This window comes from Gossypium arboreum, chromosome 12, assembly GCF_025698485.1.
Source record: "Gossypium arboreum isolate Shixiya-1 chromosome 12, ASM2569848v2, whole genome shotgun sequence".
In the NCBI taxonomy this organism is placed as follows: Eukaryota; Viridiplantae; Streptophyta; class Magnoliopsida; order Malvales; family Malvaceae; genus Gossypium; species Gossypium arboreum.
This window is the reverse complement of record NC_069081.1, coordinates 102,084,863-102,112,714: the sequence shown is the minus strand read 5'-3', so window position 1 is coordinate 102,112,714 and position 27,852 is coordinate 102,084,863. Positions and strand designations below refer to the sequence as shown.

The window sequence follows — 27,852 nt, the reverse complement described above, 5'->3', positions numbered from 1 at the left end:
AAAGCCACTAACAATTCGGCCCTTTATAAATTAAACTACCAAATTTTTAATTTACGCGATTTAAGTCTTTTTATTTCATCGGACACCTAAATGATGAAATTAATTCACGAAAATTTAACAGATATAAATTCACACAAAATAAACATAGAAAATAATTTTAAAATACAATTCGTGGTCTCAAAACCACCGTTTCATTAGGGTCTAAATCGGGCTATTACAGCGTGTTCCCTTTAATCCTCTTCTAGGGTGTTTATATAGACTTTGGAATGCTTCAAAACCATCAAAATTAGCCTTTTCTGAGTAAAATTAGACTTGAGCTCGATAGAGACACGACCGTGTGACACACCCGTGTAAAGGTGCTCAGGCCGTGTGTAATTCTGACTTGGTTTAGTGTCGACACGACCATGACACATGGGCATGTGGTTCACCCGTGTGTCACACACGGGCGTGTGAATCACCCATGTGGAAGTGCCTAGGCCGTGCGAAACACTGATTTAGGCTCAATTTGTCCGTTTTTGGCCTGTTTCTTGCTCTTTTTGCTATCCTAAGCTCTCTTGAGTATAAAACATGAAATTAAAGGATTAGGAGCATCAAATTCAATAAACCCAAAGATAAATCATCCATAAATATGCCAAGCATGGGGTAAAAATATGTATATATTATGGTTTATCAAATATCCCCACACTTAAGTATTTGCTTGTCCTCAAGTAAAATCCTCAACTCACAAATAAAATAAATCCTTCTGAACTTATAATTCTCATCAATAATGTTTCGAAGTAATCCCTAGCAATCATACATTGAAAGCTTAAGTAAAAGAATATTAAAGTTTCCAACAATCCAAATTGAACATTTCAATCATAAAATCGTACGTATCCCCCTTTATCTAAGTAATTACCTTTAATTCCAAATCGACAAGGGTTGACATTCCTTACTAAAGATTCAATAAAATCACTCAAAGTGTTTAAGGTTCAATAATTAAGCACTCAATAGTCAAATATGAAAAGTTATTACCATAGGCTTGCATGAAAATCAAATTTCCACCACTATAATGAGATGATACACAAATCAAAAGGTCTTTAACAGGGTTGTAATGGGGCTTGGGTTAAAGGTGTGGATAAAGGCTGAAAACGAGGGTTAGAATCGATATTAATTTAAATAAATTACCAAACTTAGAAAAATTAAAGCTAAAAACTGAATTACAAAAAAAAATGCCAGAATTCAAACTATCCGAGACTAAAGATGTGAGCTTTTTCTCAATATACTGACTTTAACTTATCCAAGCTCTTTTAAAACAATATGTAATTGGATGAATATGACTATACAGTTTTTTTTTTAGAATAAGAACAGGAATAGAAAATACATATTAAGGAATAATTCAGCAACTGGAATGAACGAACATAATTAAATAACTAATCAAATTAAATCTCGATAAAAAGGGATTCAATAAAAAGGGAGAAATTCTTAATGAATCAATAAGGGATAAGTTGTGGGTTAATATTAAGGGGAAAAATTAAGAAATAATAGTTAAGGCTCAAAGGGGTTCACTAGGGGGTCAATTATGTGGGTAGGCTTTTTATGGGGTAAATGGGTTAAAACCTAAGTGCCTTTATCATTTTAGTATATCAAATTAAAGTTGTGGTCTCGACATGTATAATCGATGCAAGTTCTAGAATAGCAAATCAATGTTGATGCACTCATAAAAACAATCAGTGAGCAAGAAAGATATATGCTCTAAAAGGCTCAAAATCTCACGAATTTTATGGGTATTTGATGTCAATCCTGTAAATTCAAAAGTTTAAGCTAATACCTCAATTCAGGGAAACAACCTAGCAATTTTAATTCTCAAAAGTCAACTTATCACGCTTGATCCTTTAAAGTTTAAACAATCAATGCACGGTTATCTATGATTTAATTCAAAACATATCAATAAAAATCATTAATCAATCAGAATTCACTCTAATAATGATATGAGAAAATTATTTGAGAACAAGATAAAAATTCAAAGATTTTCTGATAATCACCTAAATAACCTCCCCACACTTAAAATGTACATTTTCTTCAATGTACAAAGATAGATAATAGCAATAGAAGCATAATATCAGAAAAGAGAGAGAGAAGTGAAACTGCCCTAAATTTTTTGATGAAATCCTTGGAATAGTAAAAGCCAGAGTTGTAGATGAGGCTAATGAAAGGTATAATTCTGAGTTGCTAATAAGAAAATAAACACAACTGTGGAAGAGAATTAAGGGATCACTCGATAATAACCATAAAGATAAACATAGTTCAAAATATAAAACATAAATCTTAAGAAAATTAAATAAAAAATAAAATAAAAATAAAAATAAAAATAAAAATAAATAAAATAAATGGACTCAGAGGTCCTCATCATCAGATGCGTCAGCGTCACGAGGTGGTTGTAGAAGCGTGAGGGTGGATCTTGGGTTTGGATGGGTGAAGGGAGAAGGGGAGGAGAGGAAGGAAAGAAGAGAAAATAGAGGGGAAATGGATGGGGAAGAAAGAAAAAGACACGGCCGTGTGGCTCGAGTTTAGCCCGTGTTAATCGCGAAAATTGAATGCCCAATCCAGGCCGTGTGGTTCACACGGCCGTATCGCACAGCCGTGTCTTTCGTTGTTCGCTTCTCCCACACCCGTGTGGTATCCCACACGCCTGTGTGTCCGAACACACGGTCGTGTGCCTTGCCCTTGTAACTCTTTGACTTGTTTGAAAATTAAAAATTTAGCTCCAGTTTTCACACGGTCTAGGACACGCCCGTGTATCCAGGTCGTGTGGTCCACACGGTCGTGTCGCACACCCATATAGATCTATCGTAGGTCGTGTGGCTTGATACTTGGGGATTTTTTAGCCCTGTTTCCATACGGCCAAGGAAACGATTGTGTGTCCAGGTCATGTGGGTCACTGTTACTGGATAAAGAAATATAAAAAATAGCTAAAATAAATTAGTTAGTGGTGTTAGTGCTCAGGTTGCCTCCCGAGAAGCACTTATTTAGATTCTAAGCTCGACTTTCCTCTCATTCGCTTGGTCATGGCGGATCACAGAGTCGAGACTCCTTTTTCTCGTTATCAATTTTATTATCCATATAACGTCTAAGTCGAGTAATATTTACCTTAAAAGTGCCGAATTGAGAATAATTTACCTCGACTGTACCGTATGGGAAAACATTCAATACCGTGAAAGGGGTCGCTCCGTTTGTATTAAGCTCTAAAGTGGCAATTCAGGGGTCCTTTTCATCTAACAATACTTTATCCCCAACCTTAAATTGCTTTGTTTCATCCATGCGCTAATCTTGGTGTCGATTTGATTCATCGTGTGCTTTTGGTTCCTCCTCAACATGTGTTCGCCATTCGTTTAGTTCATCAATTTGTAGTCTTCGTTCCTCATGACTCATTCTATTTTTGTCACATAGACTAGAATGTGTCTCCATCACGTTTTTCCTAAGGGTTTCCTGAAAAGAAGTTTTAGCCATAATGTTATTTATATCAACAGAACTTGTATAGCCATCTTGCTTACTAGATAATTTAATCGAATCACAAGCTTGGAAAGTAATTGTGTCATCTCCTACACAAAGTATTAGTTCTCTTGTGCCAACATTAATAATAGTTCTAGCAGTTGCTAAAAATGGCCTTCTTAAAATTAGAGGTATGCCACTATCCTCATCTATGTCTAGAACAACAAAGTCAACTGGGAATATAAATTTATCAATTTTGACAAGCACGTCTTCAATAATACCCTTAGGAAATCTAATTGTTTTATCTACCAATTGAATGCTCATCCTAGTTTGTTTGGGTTTCCCAAGGCCTAGTTGTTTAAATATTTTATAGGGCATGACATTAATACTCACCCCTAGATTAGCTAATGCATTATTAATAGTTAAACTACCAATTAAGCAAGGAATTCTAAAACTCCCTGAATCCTTAAACTTGTTGGGTAGCTTATTTTGTAGAATGGCTGAGCAAACTGCGTTCAATTCCACTTGCGACACATCATCTAGCTTTCTTTTATTAGCCAAGAGCTCTTTTAAAAATTTCACTGCGTTTGGCATGTAACAGCCTAAAATTTCAGTGGTGTCGGAATAGTGATTCGAGATTACTAAATCCGACGAATGGGATTAGGAAATTAAAATAAAATAATATTTAGAAGTGAGAGAGATGTTAGAAATATTTTAAATAGGAGAAATTAAAATTTAAAGAGAAATTATTAAATAAATTAAGTTGAAAACGAGGTATCAAGACCTCGATCTCATAAAACCGAGCCGAAAATAATTTTATAAAAATTTATGGAGTGTTAGTAATATGATGTTAAAATTTTGTTAGAAAATTTTATCGTTTGGGTGGTTAATTAAATAAAAAGGACTAAATTGTAAAGGTGTAAAACTTGTGAAAGTGATTAAATAGCTTAAGTGTCTAATGAGGAAGGACCTAAAGAGCAAACTTTCCCAAGGGAGATATTTTGGACGGTAATAGCTGAGAAAAAGTCAAGAAATTAGTGAAATAAGGGCAAAATTGAAATATTGCCAAGATTAACTAAATAAAGTTAGAACTAAATTGGAATTATCTAGGCCTTTCTTCTTTTTTCTTCTTTCTAATCAGCTAAAAATGCAATAGGAGGCCTGGAACAAGCTGGTTTTTCATATTTTTGCATCATGTGAGTTTAATTCTTGCTTTTTCTTTGTAGTTTTTTTGTTTTTAAGACTTTTACAACTGGGTCCTACTATTAAACTCATTTGTTTTTGATTCTATGAGTGAAATTGAAAGTTTCCATGAATAAGTTCTGTAATTTTATGATGATTTAGCATGGATTTGAAGTTTTAATCTTATTATATAATGATTTTATTAAGCAATTTTAGTGGAAATTTGATTTTTAGGACCTAATTGTGAAAAAGTTTGGAATTAAGGTCTAATGTTGAAATTTTGATTTAAAAGGTTATAAAGTGTTAATTGAGAAAATTAGTTCAATTAGAGGTTAATTGAGCAGGGACTAAATTGTAAAAATTGTAAAATTTGGGGTAAAAGTATAATTTTGAAAATTAAAGTGCATAAAGCTGTAAATTAGAGTAGAATTTGAATAAATACTAATGAATAAATGGAAAAATTTTATATTATAGATCAAGAAATCGAGGATAAGCGAGGAAAAGAGAAAATTCTAATAGTTCGAAATCTCTACAACTCGCAAATTGTTCCGTAGTAGTACGCATTTGTTAAATTATTAAATTTAAATATTATTTTATGAATGGTGATTAATATTTATGTATGTTAATTTTGAAAATAAGTAAATTATATATAAAAGTTACGAAATCGAATCGAGTATTTTGAGGAACGAAACGCAGGAAATGAGTACGATCGTTCGATGAAAAAGATAAATTGATGGTAATTATTTTCCCATTTTTTTGGGGTTTTGAAAATTTGGGAAAAATTTTTTAATTTTTAAAAATTTTTCAAACAAACCCTTTGTTTAAAATCTAAAGTCATAAACAACCAAATGGTATTAATTCTACAACCATCCTAAAATTAATAATACACTTTTCATCAAATTTGATTTACCTTATTCAATTAACACTAATTTCCAATACCATATTTAAAATAAAAATGTTTTCCATTAAAATTGTTTCAAAAATAATTTTAAATTTATTTTTGGTTTAGCTTTATCTATAAAAAGTCATGATTACATCAAAACCTTACCCATTAACCATTTTTAAACACTTATATTTAAAATCAATAAGATATAAGTTAAAATAATTCTCCATAACCAATCAAAATATTAATGCACTCATGGAAATTATTTTAAATTAATAAAATTTCAATAGGTTTTGCTAGATTCAAAATTGGTAACATTAAAATAAAACAAAAATTTTTAATTTTCCTAAATTTTTTTTAATTCCAATATATAATAAAATTTTATTATTAATATTAGATAAAATGAACATTTATGTTGAACTTAGGAATTGCTAAAAAATCTTTTATTAAATGATTCTTTTTAATTAATTTTACAATTAATCAACTTTAAAAAAATTGTTTTTAATTAAACAATTATTTTTTATAAATTTAATTTAATAAAATGTTATAATATATTAATAATTTTCTATAATTAATGAACTGATAATAATAAAATGAAGTTTTAATAAATAATAATAATATAATTTAAAATAAAGATAAAAAATTAAATTAATTTAATTCAACATTTGCCAATTGTGGTTTTAATTATTCAATTTAAAATTATAATTTTAACAATAAAAAATTGTTTAAAATAATTTAATATTATGTAGTCTACTTTATTTTTAAAATAAATTGGATGATTTTTAAAATTTTTAAATTAAATTATTATTTTTAATATTATTCTTTTATATAAATTTGTTCAAAAATTGTCCAATTCCACTTTTTGGTATTTTATTTCGATTTTTCAATTAAATTTTAATATTTATTTTTATAATTTTTAAAACAATTAATAATATTAATAAAATCTCGTGCTGATTTATTTAATTGCCCATTTTGACCCAATTATAATCAATTTTTGTTTTTTTTTATTTATTTAAAAACCTATTAAATTTTTGGGATTATTCTTTTTATTTTTAATTTTTTATAATTTTTAATTTTTTGTATTATTTATATTTTTATTAAAATATATTTAAATTTTTATTTATATCGTAAAATTAATTAAAATCCTACATTTTTTAATTTTATTTTAATTAATTATAAATTTTAATTTAAAAACGTTGTTTCAATTTATTGATTAAAATGTAACTTTAATAATAAAATTTCTATTTTATTTTTTTATTCCTTTTTTTTAATTGTATAATTTATAATATTAAATTTCATTATTTAAAATTACCCCAAATGTTTCAATATTATTTAAATTATTTTAAATTTAGAAAATTGTTTTGTTTTTTCTTTTTATGAATATTTATAAACCATCATTTATTTTTTTTATTTAATTTATATTTTTTCAATTAATTTTTGATAATTTATTTTATTTATTTGATATTTTTAATATTTATTTTATTTTTTAAAAAATTTATTTAAAATATATAAGTATAAAGCCCACAAAATGGTGCAAACAGGTGGCTTATTAATTTCTTTCTATTCCACTCATTTTTTTTTTAAAATTTTTTAATTTTAATTATTTAAAATTAATTTAAATTTTTAACAAATTAAATTTAATTTTAAATGTTTAATTTTGATTTATTTAAATTAAAAAATATTTTTATTTAATATAATAAATTAATTTAATAAAACATAATCAATCTATTAATTTTATTCAAATAAAAATTTACTCAAATTTTTTAGGAAAAAAATAACTTATTTCATAATAATTAATTTTTAACCAATGATTAATTTATTTAAATTATATTTATAAAATTAATGAAATTATAGATTAAATTTTATTAATTAAATTTAAATAAAAAATTTGGAACTTAAAAAATAACTATATTTTAAAATAATAATCCATTTATTAATTTAATATTTATCCATAATTATTGAAATTTATAAAATTATTAAATTATAATTTTAAAATTTTAATTTTAGTTAAATTTAAATTTGGTTGTTAATATTTAATTATTATTAAATAGATTTTATATTTATAAATAAATTAATTTTAATTAATGGTTAAATTTTATAGATATAAATATAAGTAATTTATTAAAATAATTGAAATGAAATGAAATTTTTTAATGATCAATTTTTAATTTTATAAATTTATTTAAATTCTCAATTTTAACAAATTGTACTCTTTAAATTATTATTAATAAAATAAAATTTTTTCAAGTATGAAAGCTAATTAAATTGGGTTAAAAACATTTAAAAATATTCAAAACCAGAAAATTTAAATTTCAAAAAAATAAATTGATTTTAAAAAAGGCATTATTGTGAGTATTGAAAATTTTGGGTTTTGTCGATTAAAGAAAGGTTTTTTCCGTTTAAATTTACTTGATTAAAATCATTCTAATATATAAATTTGAATGGTTTTTTTATTTTTAAAGTTTTTAAATGATTTATCACTTAATATATTTATTATTTATGGAATTTTATTATAATAATTAATAAATATTATGGAAAAAAAATGGCAAAAAAATTTCTTAAAATTTAAAATGGAACAAAATTGTCTTTTTAATTAAATTAAAAATATTATTAATTAAATATTTAAAGTTAGTATAATTTTTATGTTAAAAAAACTATTATATAAAAATGGAATTAATAAAATATTAAATAATATTTAAAAATAAAATAGAATTTATATTTTTAAAATAATTTTATAAAGGAATTTAATATTCTGAATATTTAATAATAATTTAAATTGATTAAATTATATTAATAATATTATTCAAATAGTAATTTAAAATAATAATATAAGAAAATATATAAGAAAAATATTACTTATTAAAACCTAAAAAGGAAAAAAGAAGAATAAAAAATTGTGGCCCGAACCAATTTGAAAAGGTAAATTTAACAATATTTAAAATAAAATTGAAAAAAAAAAAAAAATAATATAAATGAAAAAAAAAAAAACAAAAAATAAGATTAAAAAATTTAAATAAATTTTTATTTTCTGTTTATAAATTTGGAAATTTTTTTTTTAATCTTTAAAACATTTTACATGTTTTTTTATCTTTTTATTAAATTTAAATTTAATAATTTTTCAAATAAATTGGTAGATGGAAATGGGATTAAGGGGCTAAGGTTTTGCTTATTGGGTTGGTTTTTTTAGGTTTTTTTAAAAAATTTAGGTTTTGAAGGGAATTGACTTTAATATGGTTTATTTGGTTTTTGAATGGGTTTTTTTAAATGATTTTAGATTATAAGGCGTTTATGTTTAGGTTCCTTTTCTTATTGTGGAATGGTTGTAAAGCCAATTGTCATTGGAGCTTATGGAAATTTTGGAGCCTAGTTTCCTTTGTTAGGTTGGATTTTTTGAATAATTGGTTATAATTTTCCCCTTTGTTGGTTAAAGATTGAAACCAAATGTTAAGTCCCAGTGTAGATAAGGTTTTTATGGGATTTGTGCTTGAAAGCTTAACCGAAAAAAACTCCCTTGCCTTTGAGGGTGGTGGCTCTTGTGAGCTTAAATTCTTTACTTTAATAGCAATGGTCGAGACAACTATCTTTCTGAATTGAAGGATTTAAAGATTTAAATGAATGCTTAACCAACATAAATCATTAAATATGCTTGAGCGTGAATAGTTACCCATTAATATGACCGTACTGAACTTTGGGCAATCCTCTAATTGATTATTAATTAAACAAATTAAAATATATTCAAAGAATTAAAGCTCAACTCCTCCAAATAAACTCTAAAATAAGGTTATTTTAAACTAATTAAAAATTAAAATATGGTTGAACAACCTTCTAAGATTTCAAATAAATACTCTGAATTAAATCAATGCCTATGACTCAATCTCTTACAATATTATATTATTGATTTAAAAAATAAACAGAAATTGAAAAACCTGCGTGAAGGCTCAACTCTCCAATAATAATTTAAAAATAGAATAAGGTTCAACCCACCTCAAATAGTTGATTCTTCAAAAGAAATTATATGAAAACAATAATCCTCACTGAATATAAATTAAAATTTGAAAGTTAATCCTTAAATGATATTTTACAAAATAAAATTTACCAATAACTTTTTAATTGATTCAATAAACTAAAATACCTCAGATGCCCGCTATCCTTGAATATGAGGTTTTAAAAAATAAACCCTTAAATTGTAATTTTAAAATAAAATCCTTAAGGCTAATCCTCAGTCGGTGTTTTAAACCATTAAAATTCACTTTTAAAATATCTTAAACTTTGAGTCCTACTTTTCTTAAATATATTTCAACTCGATAAAAGTTTTCCAAATTCCTACCAATTGATTTGTTTTCCTTGATTTGAATCTCAAATTTCCATCATATCTTATATATGCATTTTTTTTGCCATTTTTCTTTACAATGTCATGAAGAGTTTGTGGAGTACATTTTATTGATTTCAAATGCCTTTTCTTAACTTAAGCCTCAGATAATCGGGTTTCTGGATTCCTTGCCCGATTAACTTGTTTTAGGAGCTCGTTTATTCAATTTCGAACTTTCTTTTTTTAGATTTATTTCACCTTTTCAGTAAAATTGGATCTGAAAATGCTTTAGGGCAAGAACTTCTTTTTATTTCAAGCCGTGCAACAAAAAATTAACCAATTTGATTGAGAAGTTCATAAAGAACGGATCTATTAATGGATGGAGTCTAGATTTCAACGAACTCTTCACGTTTTACAAACTTTTTAGAGGCTTTGCGTGAAATTTGAATTGAATCTTCAAAATGTTTCCTTTTTAACCCTTCAGAACCTTGCTTTAAGGGTTTATTCAAAATCCCTTTTTTCCTAAATTTGTTATAAGTCCCTTTTTGGGTGCATCTGCAAAAGAGCTTCAATAAACTGTAAGTTAATATGTAATTTTTTTTAACAATTTAAGGAATTTACCGAGTTGTTCGTCTGTGTGGTCTTTCCTTGTTGCATTGGGGTATGGCATACAAGGTTTATTCTCTTTGCTTACCAGTTTTTTCTTACTGTGGTTTACCTCATTCTTACCGTTACGTAACACAAGTCCTTGCTTCGATTCTGGTTCAGGTTCAACTAACCCTTCTTCATCTCGAACAGTAATAGCATGAAGTTGTTCCCTTGGGTTAGTTTCAGTGTTACTTGGTAGGCCACCTTGTGGTCATTTGGAAATCAACTTAGCAAGCTGTCCTATTTGAGTTTCGAGCCCCTGAATCGATGCTTGTTGATTCTTAAGTGCTGTTTCGATATTCTAAAAATGAGTTTCTAACACCAAGATGAATTTTGTGAGTATCTCTTCAAGGTGTGGTGTCTTCTCTTGTTGGTAAGGTGGTTGTTGAAAACCTGGAGGATGTTGTGGCATTTGATTTCCTTGACCACCCCACGAGAAATTGGGATGGTTACTCTAACCTGCATTATAAATGTTATTATACGGGTTATTTTGAGGTCTAGAGTTATTATCCATATAGTGGACTTATTCCTCCTCGGTGCTAGGGTTGAAGGATGTATAATCTGTGTTGTGTATTCCTCCTCCATTTGAATCACACCTCATCACTAGATGTACCTGAGTAGAACCATACAAACCATCAATATTTTTATTTAAAAGTTCTACCTGGTTAGATAGCATAGTTACCGCGTCGAGGTTGAAAACACTAGCTGCTTTTGTCGGCTTCGTTCTCATGACTTGCCACTGATGGTTGTTCCGTGACATCTCTTCAATCAATTCGTAAGCCTCTTCAGGTGTTTTGTTGTTTAAAGTCTCACCAGCACCTGCGTCAATCATCTGTCTAGTCGAGGGATTCAAACCGTTGTAGAAAGTTTGAACTTGCAGTCATAGAGGTAACCCATGGTGAAGGCACCTTCTCAATAAGTCATTGTATCTCTCCCATGCGTCATAAAGAGTTTCTAAGTCCATCTGTACAAAAGAAGAGATATCATTCCTCGTTTAGCCATTTTAGCCGGCGAAAAATATTGAAGTAAAAATTTTTCGGTCATTTGTTCCCAAGTGGTGATTGACCCTCGCGGTAATGAATTCAACCACTGTTTAGCCTTATTTCTTAATGAAAAGGGAAACAACCGAAGGCGAATGGAATCGTCAGAAACGCCATTGATCTTAAAGGTGTCACAGAATTCCAAAAAATTTGCTAAATGAGTGTTTGGATCATCGTCCTGCAAACCATCAAACTGAACAAACTGTTGTATCATTTGAATCATGTTAGGTTTCAGTTCAAAATTATTTGCAGCAACAGCAGGGTTAACTATACTCGATTCAGTTCCTGTTAAAGTAGATTTAGCATAATCATACATAGTACGAGGAGCAGGATTCTGATTTATTGGATTTGCAGCAACCACAGGAGGTAGCGGATTATTCTGATTTTCAGTCATATCATCGGTTGTGTTATGAATATCGTCCTCTTGCCCTTCCTCTATGTATTGTAGGCTTCGCCTTATTTCTCTTCAATTTCTGCGAGCTATGCTTTCGATCTCACTGTCGAAAAGTAGAGGTCCTGACGGGTCTCTTCTAGTCATAAACTATAAAAACCTGCCAGAAGTAAATAAAAGAAAATTTAGTAATTTAAGCAAAATTAAAAATATAATTAATTGCAATAAAAATAAAAATGGCTAAAGTAACAAAAATTAAGCGTTCTTAATATTTTAGTCCCCGGCAACGTTCTTAATATCTGAGCCTTCAATTCCACCAATTCCTTTGGTGCCATCAAATAAGGCACAATGGACATAGGAGCTGTTCCAAGTAATAAGTCGATTCCAAACTCGACTTCTCTGCTCGGGGGTAATCCAGGAAGTTCATCTAGGAATACATCCTGAAATTCCTTAATAGTCCTAACCGACTCTACCGTTATCTCCTCAAGTCCCGTTTGACTTACAAGGGCCAAGTCGCCTCACAACCTTTCGAATCAACTTCGGCTCTTAAAGCCAAAACAACATGGACAAATAATCCCTTCGTTCCCCTATGACCATTATCTCCTTATCTTCAGCAGTTCGTAGTACCATCCTCTTTGTAGCACAATCCAACGTTGCTTTGTGCTTAGCTAACCAGTCCATCAAGTCTCCTTCAAAAATTTTATCTTGTGTCACTAACGGTACTGCCCTAAAAAGTTTATCTACCTTAACCAAATGTCCCAATGGGCTTATCACCGATACCCCACTCACAGTCTCCTTAGGAAGCACATCCAAAGCCCCAGATACATTACAAGCAACATACAAGTGAGTGGAACCCACATCAATCAAAGCAGTGTAAGGCATGCTATGAATGAAGAACGTACCAGTTATAACATCAGGAACATCACCCTCCTCACGACGTCGTGCCGCATAAACCAACACTGGCTGTCGGGCTTTGGCATGTCCAGCACCTCTGCTAGGTGCCCCATGTCCTCGTCCATTACCATTGCCACCTCTACCTTGCCCACGACCCCTCCGTGGTGGTAGTCCTCCTCGCCGTGGTTGGACATCCCTTTGCTCTGCAGCTAGCTCCTAAGCTGTCCTCCGAGGACACTCTCTGAACTTATGCTCCCCAGACCCACATCGAAAACATGCTCCAGTTCGTTTCCAGCACTCCCCCATATGCACCTTACCACAGTCCCTGCAAGCCTGCGGTCTATAAGTATTCTTGGAACCGCTCGAATCGGTTCCTCCATCCTTGCTCTTTTAACATTTTGATTCGTGGCACTTGAGGTCTAAAATCCTCTTGAATCGGGTCGATCCTTCTCACGATTCTGCCGCTCGATCGACTTTACCTCCTCGACTATCTTAGCCTTTTCTACCAATGCAGCAAAACCACGCTCCCTCTGTGGAGCTATCAATATCCTAAGCTCATCGCGGAGACTATCCTCAAATCGGACACTGCGCTCATATTCAGTTGCCACTATCCCACTAGCATATCGACTCGGCATCAAAATTACGCCTCATACTGCTACTCAGTCTTATCACCTGAGTCAGATTCAAGAATTCCTTCCGACGAGCATCCACATAGCTTGCTCCAACATACCTCCCTTTAAAAGCAGTTTTGAACAATTCCCAGGTTACTTGCTCAATTGGGGTACTCTCCCTTACGGTAATCCACCATCGGTATGCCTCGCCACGTAGCAGCGACACAGCTCCTTTCAGCTTTTGCTCCACTGAGTAGTCTAGATCATCCATGATCAGTTCTGTTGCCTCTAGCCAATATTCTGCCACATTTGGGGCTACTCCAGATACACCCCTAAATACTTCTGCCCCGTTGGCCTGGAGTCGCTCCGATATAGACCCCCTATTCATTGTCCCAGTACTAGCTCCAACAGCTCTTTCTAAAACCCTTAACATGGCTTGGGACAAAGCGTCATCCCCCGCAGTCCGATCATAAGACCCAGTCTCCGTTGCTTGTGGCACAGATGGCTCCTCAGCTGGCCTATGCCCTGAGGATGAAGATTCAGCTTGCACCCTTCCGCGACCACATCCGCGGCCTCGTTCACGAACTCCTCTTGTACTCATATCGACTTATCTGATTTACGAATTTTATGAAATTAGTATAATGTTCCACTGTTTATTAAGAAAATGTCTTATGAAAATATAGTAGTTCAAGAATTGTTTTCGTATTGTCGTAGTCTAGCTACAGTCTCATTTCTACCGTTTTACAGTTTTCCCCTATCTACAGTATCATAGTAGAGTCTCAGTACTATTCATAATATCATATCATTATCATATATCGTAAAGAAAATATACTTACAGACTTGGTGTCGGGGATTCAGTGCGCCACTTCTTTCTCCAATCCAAAACTTGAAACCATGTTTTTGATCACCGAAAATAGAAATTTGAAAACTTTGATTTGAAAACACCCTTTATTTTGAACTCTTGATTTAAAACAGAAAAACTCAGACCATTTTAACACGTATACTCTGTAAAACATATTTGAAAAGAATTTTCAAAAGTCATTTCCAAAAATGCCCTTCTTAAGCCTAAGTTTTCGAAAAATTTTTGAACCCGATCCACAGCCGAGTTGTTGCAACCTGGCTTTGATACCACTAAATGTAACACCCCAAACCCGGCCCAGACGTTATGGCTGAATCTGAAGTGCCACATTGGAGTTGAAAACTCACGTTCCGTTTTGGTGTTTTAAAAACCGTATATTTTGTTGAGTTAACAAAGTGTATGGAAGCTGGGCACCAGGTAGGTATCCGAGACAGAGGAGGTGAGCCATGAAGGCTGCTTAAGTACCAAGCTCTTTGATTGGATCCAATCTTAGACATGCCCACAACCATAGCCACATTTTGTTATATCGAGTTTAAATTTGTTTAAATGGACATCTTTGATAAATCGATTAATCGTGGCGTTGAGCTATTTTGAAAACAAGTATCGTTTTGAAAACACGTCCTAAGTCTAGCTCATTTGAATAATTATCAACCAGGTTTAAAGTTATTAAAATTAAAATAATCCCGAAAAGAAATAAAAGGAAAGTTAAAATGGCCTTATTACAACCCAAAAATAAATAATAATTAAGGGAAATTTAATGAAAGCCAACGCTTATTTAAAAGTCCAAAAGCGATCACCGTGGCTACTCTGAATCCCTCCAGCCCAAGTCCCACATCAAGGCTCACTGCAAGGTTAAGGTAAGGGGTGAGTTTGGAAACTCGGTGTGCAACAAGCCCTCTCGAGCCCAAAACAATAATGACTGTTGGGCCTAAGCCCAAATCAATCTCAACATGTCTTGGGCAGTAGCCCTTTTCATATTCATATTTCATAACACTGGGCCGAAGCCTTTTCATATTTCATATTACTGGGCCGAAGCCTTTACTGTAAACGGTATGGCCCATAGGCCCATTTCAATATCACATGTAATGTCAATGAGAGAATGTAAGCCCATTTGGGGAGACTACTCAACCCACCATCCGCTACTCTCCACCCGTACCAACAACACACCATGTGGGGATTAACTCGACCCACCCCGCCATAATTCTCCATTGGCAGCATAGCTGCTTTATCATATAACTGGAGGCCTAGCCTCTTTTAATAACTGGGGCAAAGCCCTTTTAATAACTAGGGCATAAGCCCTTTATCATAACTAGGGCATAAGCCCTTTACACTTCCTCCATCCATATAAAAACTCAACCCAATGCATTTATGAATACATCATGTGCATATCATACATATCATGTGCATATCATACATGTCATGTGCATATCATACATACCATGTTTATCAAAATCCCATGTATTAAATTCATATTTAAACCTTAGGGGTATAATGGTCATTTTTACCTAAGGGCAAAACAGTCATTTTCATATTATAAGGGTAATTTTGTAATTTTACCGAAAATTAGGGTTTCCATGTTCATTAACGGTTACTAACAATTCATGTGTGCAAACAGTGAGTCTGGCCCATTTTTAGCGAAATTGAGTTATTGGGCCTAAAACCCTTAGTGGGCCCTACATAGCCGATTTCGTCATCTAAGCCCATTTAGCCTATATTCCATGACGGTTTTATCAGTCTCGATACGCAATTTAACCAGTTTTCATATTCTACCAATTTTACCCAAATGGGCCCGAAAGCCCAATGGGCCCCACTTTGGCCCCTCGAGGCCTAACTTACCGAGAACGCCAAAAATCACATTCTTACCGTTTCCATTGTTCTCGATCATCATCTCATCAATTCTAACTAACTAGTGAGCGTTCGCTTTCTCACAAGTCCTCGAAATGCCAGAATTTCGGCATTTCGGCTTTTCGGCATTTATCGCTTTAAGCTATGAAAAAGGGTTCGTTACACACCTGTTTGGCGATATTCCTCGACGAGATCTCCTACACGATTTCTCCTATATTCCACCGTTAATAAATCAGCTTCCATTAATTGACCTAAAACAAGAACCATCTTATATTAGTACTTACACATTCGGCCAACACCCAAACTGGCCTTAAGAACCTTACCTTGTCGATATTGATTGACTAGATCTAGCCACTCCGGAGATCCAAGCTGATTCAATTCGACACTACGCCTTACTGCTCCTCCACTATAGAAATCATAAAAATATAAAAAGAAGAACCCCCTAAAACCTATACCTATATTCGGCCACCTCCCTAAATTATAGGGTTTCGGCTTTTGCCAACAGTTACTCTAGGAGTCATTTAGAGTTTGAGCACTTACCACAGTCTTTCTTCTCTTGAACCCGTACACCTAAAAGGTAAAGGAATTGAATGCCAACAATTGAAAAGGAAAGAAAAGGTTGCTGGTCATAAAGAATCGGCACCCCCTATCTTCATTGATTTCGGCTTTTGCGGTATTCCGGCAGAAGTAGAGATAAGGGAAAGAAACAATAGTGAATGGAGGGAAATAGTGGGCTGGTTTGAAAGAAGGAGAAGGAAGAAAAGACAGAAGAAGAGATAGTAGATTCGGCTGCAAATGAAAAAGAGAGAAAAAGACTAATCCTCCAGGGAGAAAACGGCACAAAAATACCTAAGTGCCGAAAATCCCTAACTAAACCTCTATCCCCCCTCCAATCTCCCTTATTCGGCCAACTCTATCTTCATATGAAATCCCTAAAATCTCTCCCCTTATCCCTCCTTAATCCATGCATTTGACTGGTTCAAATTCTCCTCTAAAGAGTTCCATTCAGCTACAACTCTTGTATGCACAAAGCATAAAAATTAGCATTATTTTTGTCATCACAGGGAATCGATCCCAGGTCTTCCCCTATGCTCACACGCCACCTTTTTAGGAGCTTAGTGGCGTCACCCTTGCCACTTTACTAACGCTCTTTTTGTGATACATTTTACCCACAACTTTATATAAGGGCACCTAGCCAGAACCCCTAACTCCTAAGTCCAAAATTTAAAAATTCCCTCAGGTTCTGGCCATCTCATGGGCCTTCCATAAGCTCATTTACATACCCAAATTATGAATTCCATAATCACATACCAAATTTTAGAAACTTACTTAAAATATCAAGAATCGCGAAAAACCCGAAAATCAAGATGTTACATAAAGGATTAGGAGCATCAAATTCAATAAAACCAAGGAAAAATCATCCATAAATATGCCAAGCATGGGGTAAAAATATGTATATATTATGGTTTATCAGTAGCCTGCACATAGTACTACATATGTGTTCTCACAACGAATCATTCATATCTCTTCTATTCTGAAGGTTCAATCGGAAAATTCTTCACTTTTCAACGTTTTACTAACTCGTTCTTAGTCAATCCCAATTCGTAGTTTACATCAATTGATCATTCTATAGGCAGCCACATATCATATAGTAAAAAAAGATAATAACATAAAAAGAATGGAAATATTAATTACATACAAACTTATCTCGGTGCAAAATATAGAAATTTTGCAATTTAGTCCACAATCTTTTCCTTTCCCCGATCAAGGTCGATTCCACGTCTTTCTAGGTCTATAATAACACATTGAACTTATTAAAATACTCACATTATTCAAATTAACCCAAAAACATCCTATGACAAAATTTGCAATTTTGCCCCTAAAGTTTCACAAAATTATGATTTTGCCCCTAGGTTCGGGAAATAATTTTTATTCAATTTACTTGTATTTTAGGCTTAGCCGAGCCATTTTTATAACTATAGAAGTCCAAAATTTGCATTAAATCACACACTTACACACATTTTACACTTTTTTACAAACTAGTCCTTTTATGCAATTTCAACAAAAATCACTTAGTAAAAGTTGTTTATCACACTCCAAACATTCATATTCTTCCATAAAACATCAAAATACATACATGTCATCCATGGGAAAAATTTTAAATATAAATCCTAGATCAAAATATTGGTAGAAATAGGTAAACTGAGCTACAAGGATCTCAAAAATGTAAAGAACATTAAAAGCGGAGCTAAAACGGACTTACAATCGAGCTTGGAAGTTTGAAAAACCCTAATTATGTCTTCCCATGTGAAATTCGGCCAAGGGGTTGAAGATGGACAAAAATTGGCTTTTAATTTTATTTTTAATTCATTTTAATAACTAAATGACCAAAATGCCCTTAATGAAAAACTTTGGAAACATGCCTAACCATGTTCATTTTTGTCCACCAACTTAACCAATGGTATAATTGCCATATAAGGGCCTCCAATTTAAAATTTCATAACAATTGGACACCTCTAACATGTAGAACTCAACTTTTGCACTTTTTACAATTTAGTTCTTTTAACTAAATTGAGTGCCCAAACGTCAAAATTTTCGAACGAAATTTTTAAAAAATAATTCCACAAAAATGTAGACCATAAAAATATAATAAAAACACATTTTTCTATGTCGGATTTGTGGTACCGAATCAACTGTTCTGACTAGACCCAAAATCGGGTTGTTACACCAAGAATGACATCCGATAAAGAGCCCATGACTGCAACAATACAAGGCATCTGCCTATGTCTATGGTATCAGGCTTTATCATCTGAAAAAGGTCACTATACAACATAGCCAAAACTGTGGAACCCCAACTATACGAGCAAACATTACGCAAATCAGCTAATAAAGTTAAATACTGGAGATGAACCCTGTTGTTGTTCGCATCGAGCATCAGTACACCCCCTATAATATGCATAATGTACGCTCGAGCTGTGCACATGAACGCTTCTTTAGTGGCATTAACTGATAAATACTAAAAATTGGCTTTCAGCCATGTAAATTTCAAACCCGAAAAATTGGATTTATCATCGTCGGGTAAGGCTCCTACTAGGCTATAACAAAGTGCAGCCAACTCAGCTATCGCACTTACGCCCGTTATGTCACTCTCATAGATTGGGAGCCCAAGTTGCAATGCAACATCCTCCAGAGTGACAGTGCACTCCCCACACGGCAACTGACAAGTGTGGGTCTCCGGGCGCCAACGCTCGACCAATGCGGATATTAAATTGTACTGCAAATAAAACGTCCAGATCAATGTTGCTGGTCCGAATCCAACTATCTCCAAGTAGGGCATCAGTCTTGCATCCGGGGAATATCCCAAACCATTCACCCGGCCCCTTAATGCGCGGTACGGGCCCTGATAGTGTTAAATTACAGAAAATAGTTATAATAACATAATTTATTTTCGTAAATTACGTAGATCTTTTTTTAATAGAACCCGTGATTAATAAATAATAATAAATTACCATATTATTAACTGTGTCAGATATGTGAGGATTTTTCGTAATCAATGAAGCCATTGCGTTTTATATATTGCTTTTAATTACAAAAAAATACCAAACAATTTTTCAACGTATTTTTGCTATACTACATTAAAATATATATATATCCAACTCAAATACAAATATTATTATTATTTTAAAATGATAATAAGTAAAATATTTTGGTTTAAAATATAATATATATAATATACTCAACATGTAGTTCAATATCTTTTAAATTAATTTTTATTTAATAATAATAATGTGAGTGATGCAATAATAATTAAAAAACATGATAAGTAGTTCAATATTATTTAATATATATTATAATATGTAATTAACTTCCTTGGAAAGTAAAAAAGATGAGAAAACAAGGAGGGTTATGTTGCAATATTCTTAATTTTTTTGTTCTATGATTTTGGCCCTTTGTTGGTTTTTTTTATTTTCAGATTTTATTTTTAAAATATACTATTTTCATATTTTATTTTTTATATTATTTTAGTACATAATGTTTCAAATATATTATTTTAGTGTATTTTTATATATTAATTTAGTAAAAACCTTGATTTTGTCATTTGTTTGTATTTTTTATTTTGATTTTATTTTTAAAATATACTATTTTCGTATTTTATTTTTATATTATTTTAGTAAAAACCCATAACACCACTTTTCCCAAAAATTATTTTTTTCGTATTTTATTTCTTTTCGTATTTTATTTTTTCATTAAGATATTTTTTTAGTATTTTATTTTTTATACCATTTTTATAAAAAAACCTCATCACATAAAAAAATATATAATCAAAGTCCCATCGTCCAGGTGCCGCCTCTGCCACCTCCACCATCGGTGCTACCTGAGGCAGGCCCTCCGCCTGTGCTGCCTACGGCAGGCCCTATCCTATCACATCATTTTTTGTTTTTTTTGTTACAGCTTTTGTTTTTTTTAACTGCTTTTTTTTAACAGTTAGTGGCAGAGGCAGGGTGGTCACGCCTCTGCCAGAGGCGGCACCACCCTGCATGTACCATTTTGGTACATAATTTTATGTTTGTATTATTTTGATTTTTTTTATTAAATTAGTAAAAATCCTGTCATTTTCTATTCTTACCTCATCGCTACAATTATGCTTGAATCTAAAGACATACCCCACCGCTGTTTCTAATCTCATTTCTACAATGTCCAATCTCACAACTACAGTAACTAGTTTCACTACCACCGTTGTTTTTAACTTCACTAGAGATAAACACATAACTCATTCAAACTAAGCCTAATTGTCAATTGTCCTTGTTTGTTATTATTATATTGTATTCAATTGATTTAGATGTTGTATGAAAAATATAGAATATTTTATATCATTGAGTTTATATAGTTGTCATCAGTCCTTCCCACAAAAGAAGGATCGTTGACAACTATATAAAATATAAACACATATTTAGTTGTTGTACGAAAAATATAGTATATTTAGTTTATATAAATCTCTCAATTTTATAGAATATTTTATGTCCACTCATATTATTTTTTGAAATTATAAAAATATTCATATTTTTAATTTATTATGTAATAATTTAATAATTTTTATTTATTACAATTTTATGTATAAGAATCTTAACATTTTCTAATGTTTATATTATTGTATTATATTATAAATACTAAATTTTTATGTGTTATAAATTATATAATGTATAAAAGTAACATTTAAAATGAGTCAAACTAGGTCGGGCTTAGATCTTGAATTTTCGAGCCTTAACTTAGTCTCTTTTCTAAAATAAGCTTAATTTTTACAAATAAACTTGGTTTAAATGAAAAATTGATTCTTAAACTATAATGTTTTCCACTTAAATACTTAATTTTTTTAATCAAAAGTGTTACCTAAATTGTGATTCTCAATAACTTCTCATAAGTTAGAACACGACACATCATGATGTGAGCTTCTTAATATACATATATTTAATTAATTAAAAATTAAAATACAAAATCATAAATATATTTTAATTTCTATGGTAATGGCTTAACTCAAAACTTGGCCATCCTTCTCTTGACAAGAAACAAGCCATCTTCGATTGGATCCTTTAACCTATTTTTTAGACCCAATGATATATGCACGGATGATGTGAAATTTATAAAATTCCATTCATCAAAATTGTTAATTTCTTGAAAAATTAGTAGGCTTGCGACGACTTTTTGGATGTGGTCCTGGCATTTCTGGGTTGAGATGTGTTCATGGCATTCGAAGATCTATCTCTTAGCTTTGAAACGCACTTTGAATCACTTGATTTGAGTTCAAGATCTCAAGTTATGATTGTTTTAATTAAGACTGCACCAGCAGAATTTCTGGACAAGATTATGACGGGAATTACAAGTTTTAGGCTTTTAATTTGAGTTTAAATCATATTGAATTCTGGTTTGGTGGTTAATTTTTATTATATATGAGTCCAATATTGTATTTATCAGCTCTTATTATTTTATTATTTTATTATTTTATTATTCTGAATATTTAATAATTATTAAGTAATTTAAGTTATTTAGGAGTTTTATGTCAACTGTAGCGACATAAAAAAAAATTTTTCTTTCAGTCGGTCGCTAATTGTGGCGATTTATTAAACATTTGAAAACCAACTTTCGATTTTATTAACAAAGGGAGTCGCCACCGATCCTTTTTTATAGGTGTGATCGGACACCTAATAAAATTATTTTAAAACAAAAAGAAGGCCAAATTTAGGTCTACGTGAAAGTCCAGAGAAAAATTGGGGTTCGGGAGTCAGTTACGCGCGAGGAAGGTATTAGCACCCTCGCGACGCCCAAAATTGGTATCTTATAAACATGTGTTGACTTGATTTTCAAAAATACGAGTTCAATATAATATTTAATCGTGATCCGATTGAAAAATGAGAATTTTTAGTTTTCGATTTTTTTAGAAAGGGTGTCCCGTTTTTTAACACAAGCCGACGAATTTCACCCAACATAGCGATGAAATCGATGGCTTAATATTAAATCGGTACATTGCCTTATTTTTGAAATTAATTAAAACATGAGAAAAAATATTCCTAAAGTGAGAAATTAAAAATAGATAAAGGCCTTAAAAAATGATATCATTAATGAAAAATATTAACATGGAATACTAGAATATTAGAATAACAATAATAATGATATTTACAAAATAAAAACAAATCATGTACTAATAATAAAATAGGAAAAATGATATATCGGTAATAATAATATAAAATAATAATATGTACATAAAAATACATATATATATATATATGCATATAATAAAAGTATGTAATAATAATAATAATAATATCTATAATAAAAAAAATATTAGGAAAGCGTACATAATAAATATACAACAATAATATAAAATAATGATATCTGCAAAATTTTATATATATATACATATGTACATAAAATATACACTAATATAATAATAGTTATAATAATACTAGCAATAGTAATAATTTGTAATAATAATATATACACAATATGGTATTTAAAATATATATATATATATGTATATAATAGTATTTAAGAATATATACATAAGAAATATATAACTAATGGCATTAAAAATATATACATAATATATATAAAATACCTAAAAAAGAAGGGGAAAGAAGAGAGAAGGGAGGGGAAAGGAAATTGGCCAAGGGGGCGGTCATTGATCGCTTCGTCGGTTTGCCTTCGTCGTCAGCCACACCCTTACCAACGCTTACAGTGTAGGAAAAGGTAAAATTTTTTAACAATATATGTATATATAAAGAAAGAAAAAAACAACACAAAAAAAAGAAAAAAAAGATTCGAAAGAAGAGGAAAAAAGAAAAAGATGCAACCTTTTTATTGATGTTTCTTTTGTGTTCAAAATTTGAAGGGATTTTTGTGTTTTTTTTTTCAATCTTTGTAAAATCCCCCATTTTACATGATTTTTGAATGGCTTTTTATAGCTATCTTTTACATGATTTTCTATTATTTCTTTTTCTATTTTGTAGGAGATGGTGGTAGACAATGGATATCAAAAATGGGAGGAAAAATGGGGCAAGTGGGAAAGTGGCTAGATGGCTAGGGTTTCTTGGTTTTTTTGGGGGGGGGTTAGGTTTTTTTTTTTTTTTTTTGGGGTTAGGTTTTTTTTTGGGAGGGGGCTTAATGGGCTTTTGAATTGGGTTTAATATTTGGGTTTTGTAATGGGTTTGGGTAGATGTAAATGGGTCATGAGTTAAGGGTTTTAGTGGGTTTAGAGGTTTGGTTGGGTTTTGATATAATCGGGCCGGGCAATTTGGGCTTCTAGTTGCCCTCTTTGCTCATTGTCGCAACGATAATAGAGCAAAGACTTTCAAGAAGACCAAAGTTGCCCGGTCTTGCTAGGTCTTGACTTGCTTTGGAACTCTTCTTGTTTAGTTAGTCCCTTTTCAGTCCACCGCATCTTGTAGCTTTGGTTCAATCCACTGCAGATTCGGAGAAAGGCCTTGTAGCTTCAATCTGTTCCAATGTAACTTCAAGGTTATGAGATTTGTGGCTTCGATATGCTTCACTGTAACTTCAGAAAGATAAGATCTACAACTTCAATATGCTCTTCTATCGCTTCAGTGAGATAAGGTTTGTGGTCTTTTCTTCTGCGACTTCAGAAAGGCAATATCTGATGCCCTCGATCAACTCCACTGCAACTTTAAGGAGACAGAATCTGACGTCTTCAGTCAGCTTAAATCTTTATTCTCTACTCGGCATGTGATCCTGAGCTCAACTCATTTTTCGCAATATGAATTGACTCTCTAAAAACAGACATTAAAAACAGAAATTGAAAATAGCTTAGCGCGTGAGCCAAGGCTCAACTCACCTCTCACAATATGAGTTGATTTTTTGAAACTTAACTTGAAAAGCAGATTTTGAAAATACCTCGATATGTGACTGGAGGTTCAACTCACCTCTCGCAATATGAGTTGATTTTTGAAAAACAGAAATTAAAAGACTCAACTCAACTCTCGCAGAAATTAAAAAGCTCAACTCACCTCTCGCAATATGAGTTGAATTTTTTTGAAAAACAGAAATTAAAAGGCTTAACTCACCTCTCACAACATGAGTTGATTTTTGAAACAACAAAAATTAAGAATACCTCAGCGTGACCTAAGGCTTGACTCACTTCTCGCAGTTTGAGTCAAAATTTGAAACATAAACTAAAAATACTTCAGCGCGTGGCTTGAGGCTCGACTCACCTCTCGCAATATGAGTTGATTCTTTCAAAACATAATAATGAAAGCAGAAATTGAAAATACCTTGGCGTGACTGAGGCTCAACTCACCTCTCTTAATATGAGCTGATTTTGAAAAAGTAGAAATTAAAAGGTTCAACCCACCTCTCTTAATATGAGTTGATTCTTGACAAACAGAAATTGAAATTACCTCATCGTGTCCTGAGGCTCAACTCACCTCTCGCAATATGAGTTGAAATTAAAATAAAAAAATTGAAAATACCTCAGCGTGCCCCGAGGCTCAACTCACCTCTAGCAATATGAGTTGATTTTGAAAAACCAAAATAAAAAGGCTTAACTCACCTCTCGCAATATGAGTCAATTTAAAACTAAAAATACCTCAGCGTGCCCCGAGGCTCAACTCACCTCTAGCAATATGAGTTGATTTTGAAAAACAAAAATTAAAAGGCTTAACTCACCTCTCGCAATATGAGTCAATTTAAAACTAAAAATACCTCAGCGTGCCCCGAGGCTCAACTCACTTCTCGCAATATGAGTTGATTTTGAAAACAACAATTAAAAATACCTCAACGTGTCTTGAGGCTCAACTCATCTCTCGCAATATGAGTTGAGTTTCCTTGAAAAGCATGAATTAAAAACATCAAAATACCAAAACCTGTCCTTTGGTAGAATTCGGGTGTCTTTTCCTTTGATTCAGTGCGACTCTCATTCAAGATTTCTTGCTCTGTTGGAGTACCTGTATATGCCATGTATGATGTTATCATGATATGCACATGTTTGTCTTAAATGCTTTTATGCCTACATGATTATGCAGTGCTCCTTAAGCATGTTTGTCGTATGTCCATTTAGCCACGATTGTTGAGGATCTGTGTTCATTGCTTTGATTCTCGACTTTCTCTTCAGTCCTTATACCTGTCTTCAAGCTTCACGAGTAATCGACGTTTCTCAGATATCACTCTTCTGCCCCCGATTGAACTTTGTTCTTACTTTGAGACTCTTGTGCTTATCAAATTTTCATCCAGTTAATGCTTAACATTTCTTTTGTTTAGAGTATGTCATTTCACCATTTATCATGTAAATAATGAGATGCATGAAAATGGTCAGGTAGGGACAAAGGGATACCTCACATTTATTTATTTCAAACGTGGCAAACAAAGAAAATTAACCAATGATAATGAGAAAGTGTCATAAAGAGAAAACGGATCGTATTCAATGGATACAGATGCTCTAGATATTCAACACACGAACTCTTCCACGTTTCTTATCAAGAATCTTTTCTAGCATGGCTTCTTGCGTAGAAGATTTCGAGCTACTGAAAAATGCTTCAAATGCTATAGTTTCACTGTTTAACCCACAGTTCAACCGCCTTGCTCTTTAAGCCCGGGTTTACTTCATTAGAATGCCCTTTCAGGTTTTCATCCTAATCTTTTGTGTTAATCAAGATGCCCTTTTTGGGTTTTCACCTTGATCCCCCCTTTTTTTTTAGGTATAATATGTCTTCACAGCATCTGAATCCACTGGATTAGGTAACTCCTTCCCATCCATCTCGGTGAGAATCAAAGCTCCGCCCGAGAATGCCTTCTTTACGACGTATAGACCTTCCCAATTTGGCGCCTATTTTCCTCGAAAGTCTTTTTGTATTGGGAGAATCTTTCTCAGCACGAGTTCTCCTTCGTGAAATTCTCTTGGCCGTACCTTCTTGTCATGGGCCGCGATCATTCTCTTCTGGTACATCTGTCCATGACAAATTACCTTTAGATGTTTTTCTTTGATGAGTTTAACTGGTCATATCGAGCTCGAACCCATTCTGCTTCCTCTAATTTCGACTCCATTAAGACTCGTAGAGAGGGGATCTCAACTTCGATAGGTAGCACAGCTTCCATTCCATAGACCAGAGAGAAAGGAGTTGCCCCCGTAGATGTTCGTACAGATGTGCGATATGCATACAAAGCAAATGGTAGCTTCTCGTGCCAGTCTTTATATGTCTCAGTCATTTTCCCAATGATCCTCTTAATATTTTTATTGGCTGCTTCAACAGCCCCGTTCATCTTTGGGCGATAGGGTGAGGAGTTATGATGCTTTATTTGGAATTGCTCGCATACTTCCTTCATCATCTTGTTATTCAGATTCATGGCGTTATCTGAAATGATTCTTTCAGGAAAACCATATCGACAAATGATTTCCTTCTTCAAAAACACATAACTGCAGTCTTGGTCACATTGGCAAGCAAGCGGCTTCTATCCATTTTGTGAAGTAATCAATGACCACAAAAATGAATCGATGTCCATTAGAAGCTTTCTGGAAAATAGGCCCTATGACATCCATGCCCCACATAGAAAAAGGCCACGGAGAAGTCATGACGTGAAGGGGCAAAGGGGCTAATGAATTTTATCGCCGTAGATTTGACATTTGTGGCATTTTCTGGCAAAACTAATGCAGTCGCTTTCCATCATTAACCAGTACTAACCGAGTCTCATAGTCTTTCTGGCCATACTGAAACCATTGGCATGTGTCCCACAGATTCCCTCATGGACATCTTCAAGTATCTTTCTGGCTTCAACATCATCCATGCATCTCAAAAGTACTTGATCCTTTCCTCTTTATGAGGATATCCCCATCAAGAACAAATCCACGCCATTCTTGATTGTTCTTTTATCGTTCTCATTAAACTTGTTCGGGATAGCTTTGATTCTTGATATATTCTAAGATATCATGGAACCATGGCCGTCCGTCTGCCTCTTTCTCAATGCTACAAAAGTGTGCAGGGACCTCGTATATGCTCATTTTGATGGGCATTATTTCTGCTTCTTTACTTGCTTTGAACATTGAAGCCAAGGTGGCCAGGGCATCAGCCAATTGGTTTTCTTCTTGCGGGAAGTAATGAAAAGTTATTTATTTGAATTCTTTGATCAATTCAGCCACTAAATCACTGTACTTAATCAATTTTGGGTCCCTCACTTCCCACTCTCCACGGATTTGGTAAACCACTAGGGCTGAGCCCCCGTA

General features: G+C 32.4%; 1 protein-coding gene and 1 non-coding gene across 2 annotated transcripts; one reads left to right on the top strand and one right to left on the bottom strand.

The window, feature by feature from the left end:
- The first annotated feature begins 11,380 nt into the window (after positions 1-11,380).
- On the top strand, positions 11,381-11,486 carry LOC128285975 (small nucleolar RNA R71). Its single transcript, XR_008276522.1, has one exon. It is a non-coding gene; the product is annotated as a small nucleolar RNA R71 (small nucleolar RNA).
- Positions 11,487-18,852: 7,366 nt separating this feature from the next.
- Positions 18,853-19,693, bottom strand: LOC128285485 (protein MAINTENANCE OF MERISTEMS-like). The gene is made up of 3 exons (XM_053022964.1): positions 19,640-19,693; positions 19,182-19,530; positions 18,853-19,076 (listed from the first exon to the last, which is right to left on the bottom strand). The coding sequence occupies exons 1-3, from the start codon at positions 19,691-19,693 to the stop codon at positions 18,853-18,855; spliced, it is 627 nt and encodes a 208-aa protein (XP_052878924.1).
- Positions 19,694-27,852: the final 8,159 nt, after the last annotated feature.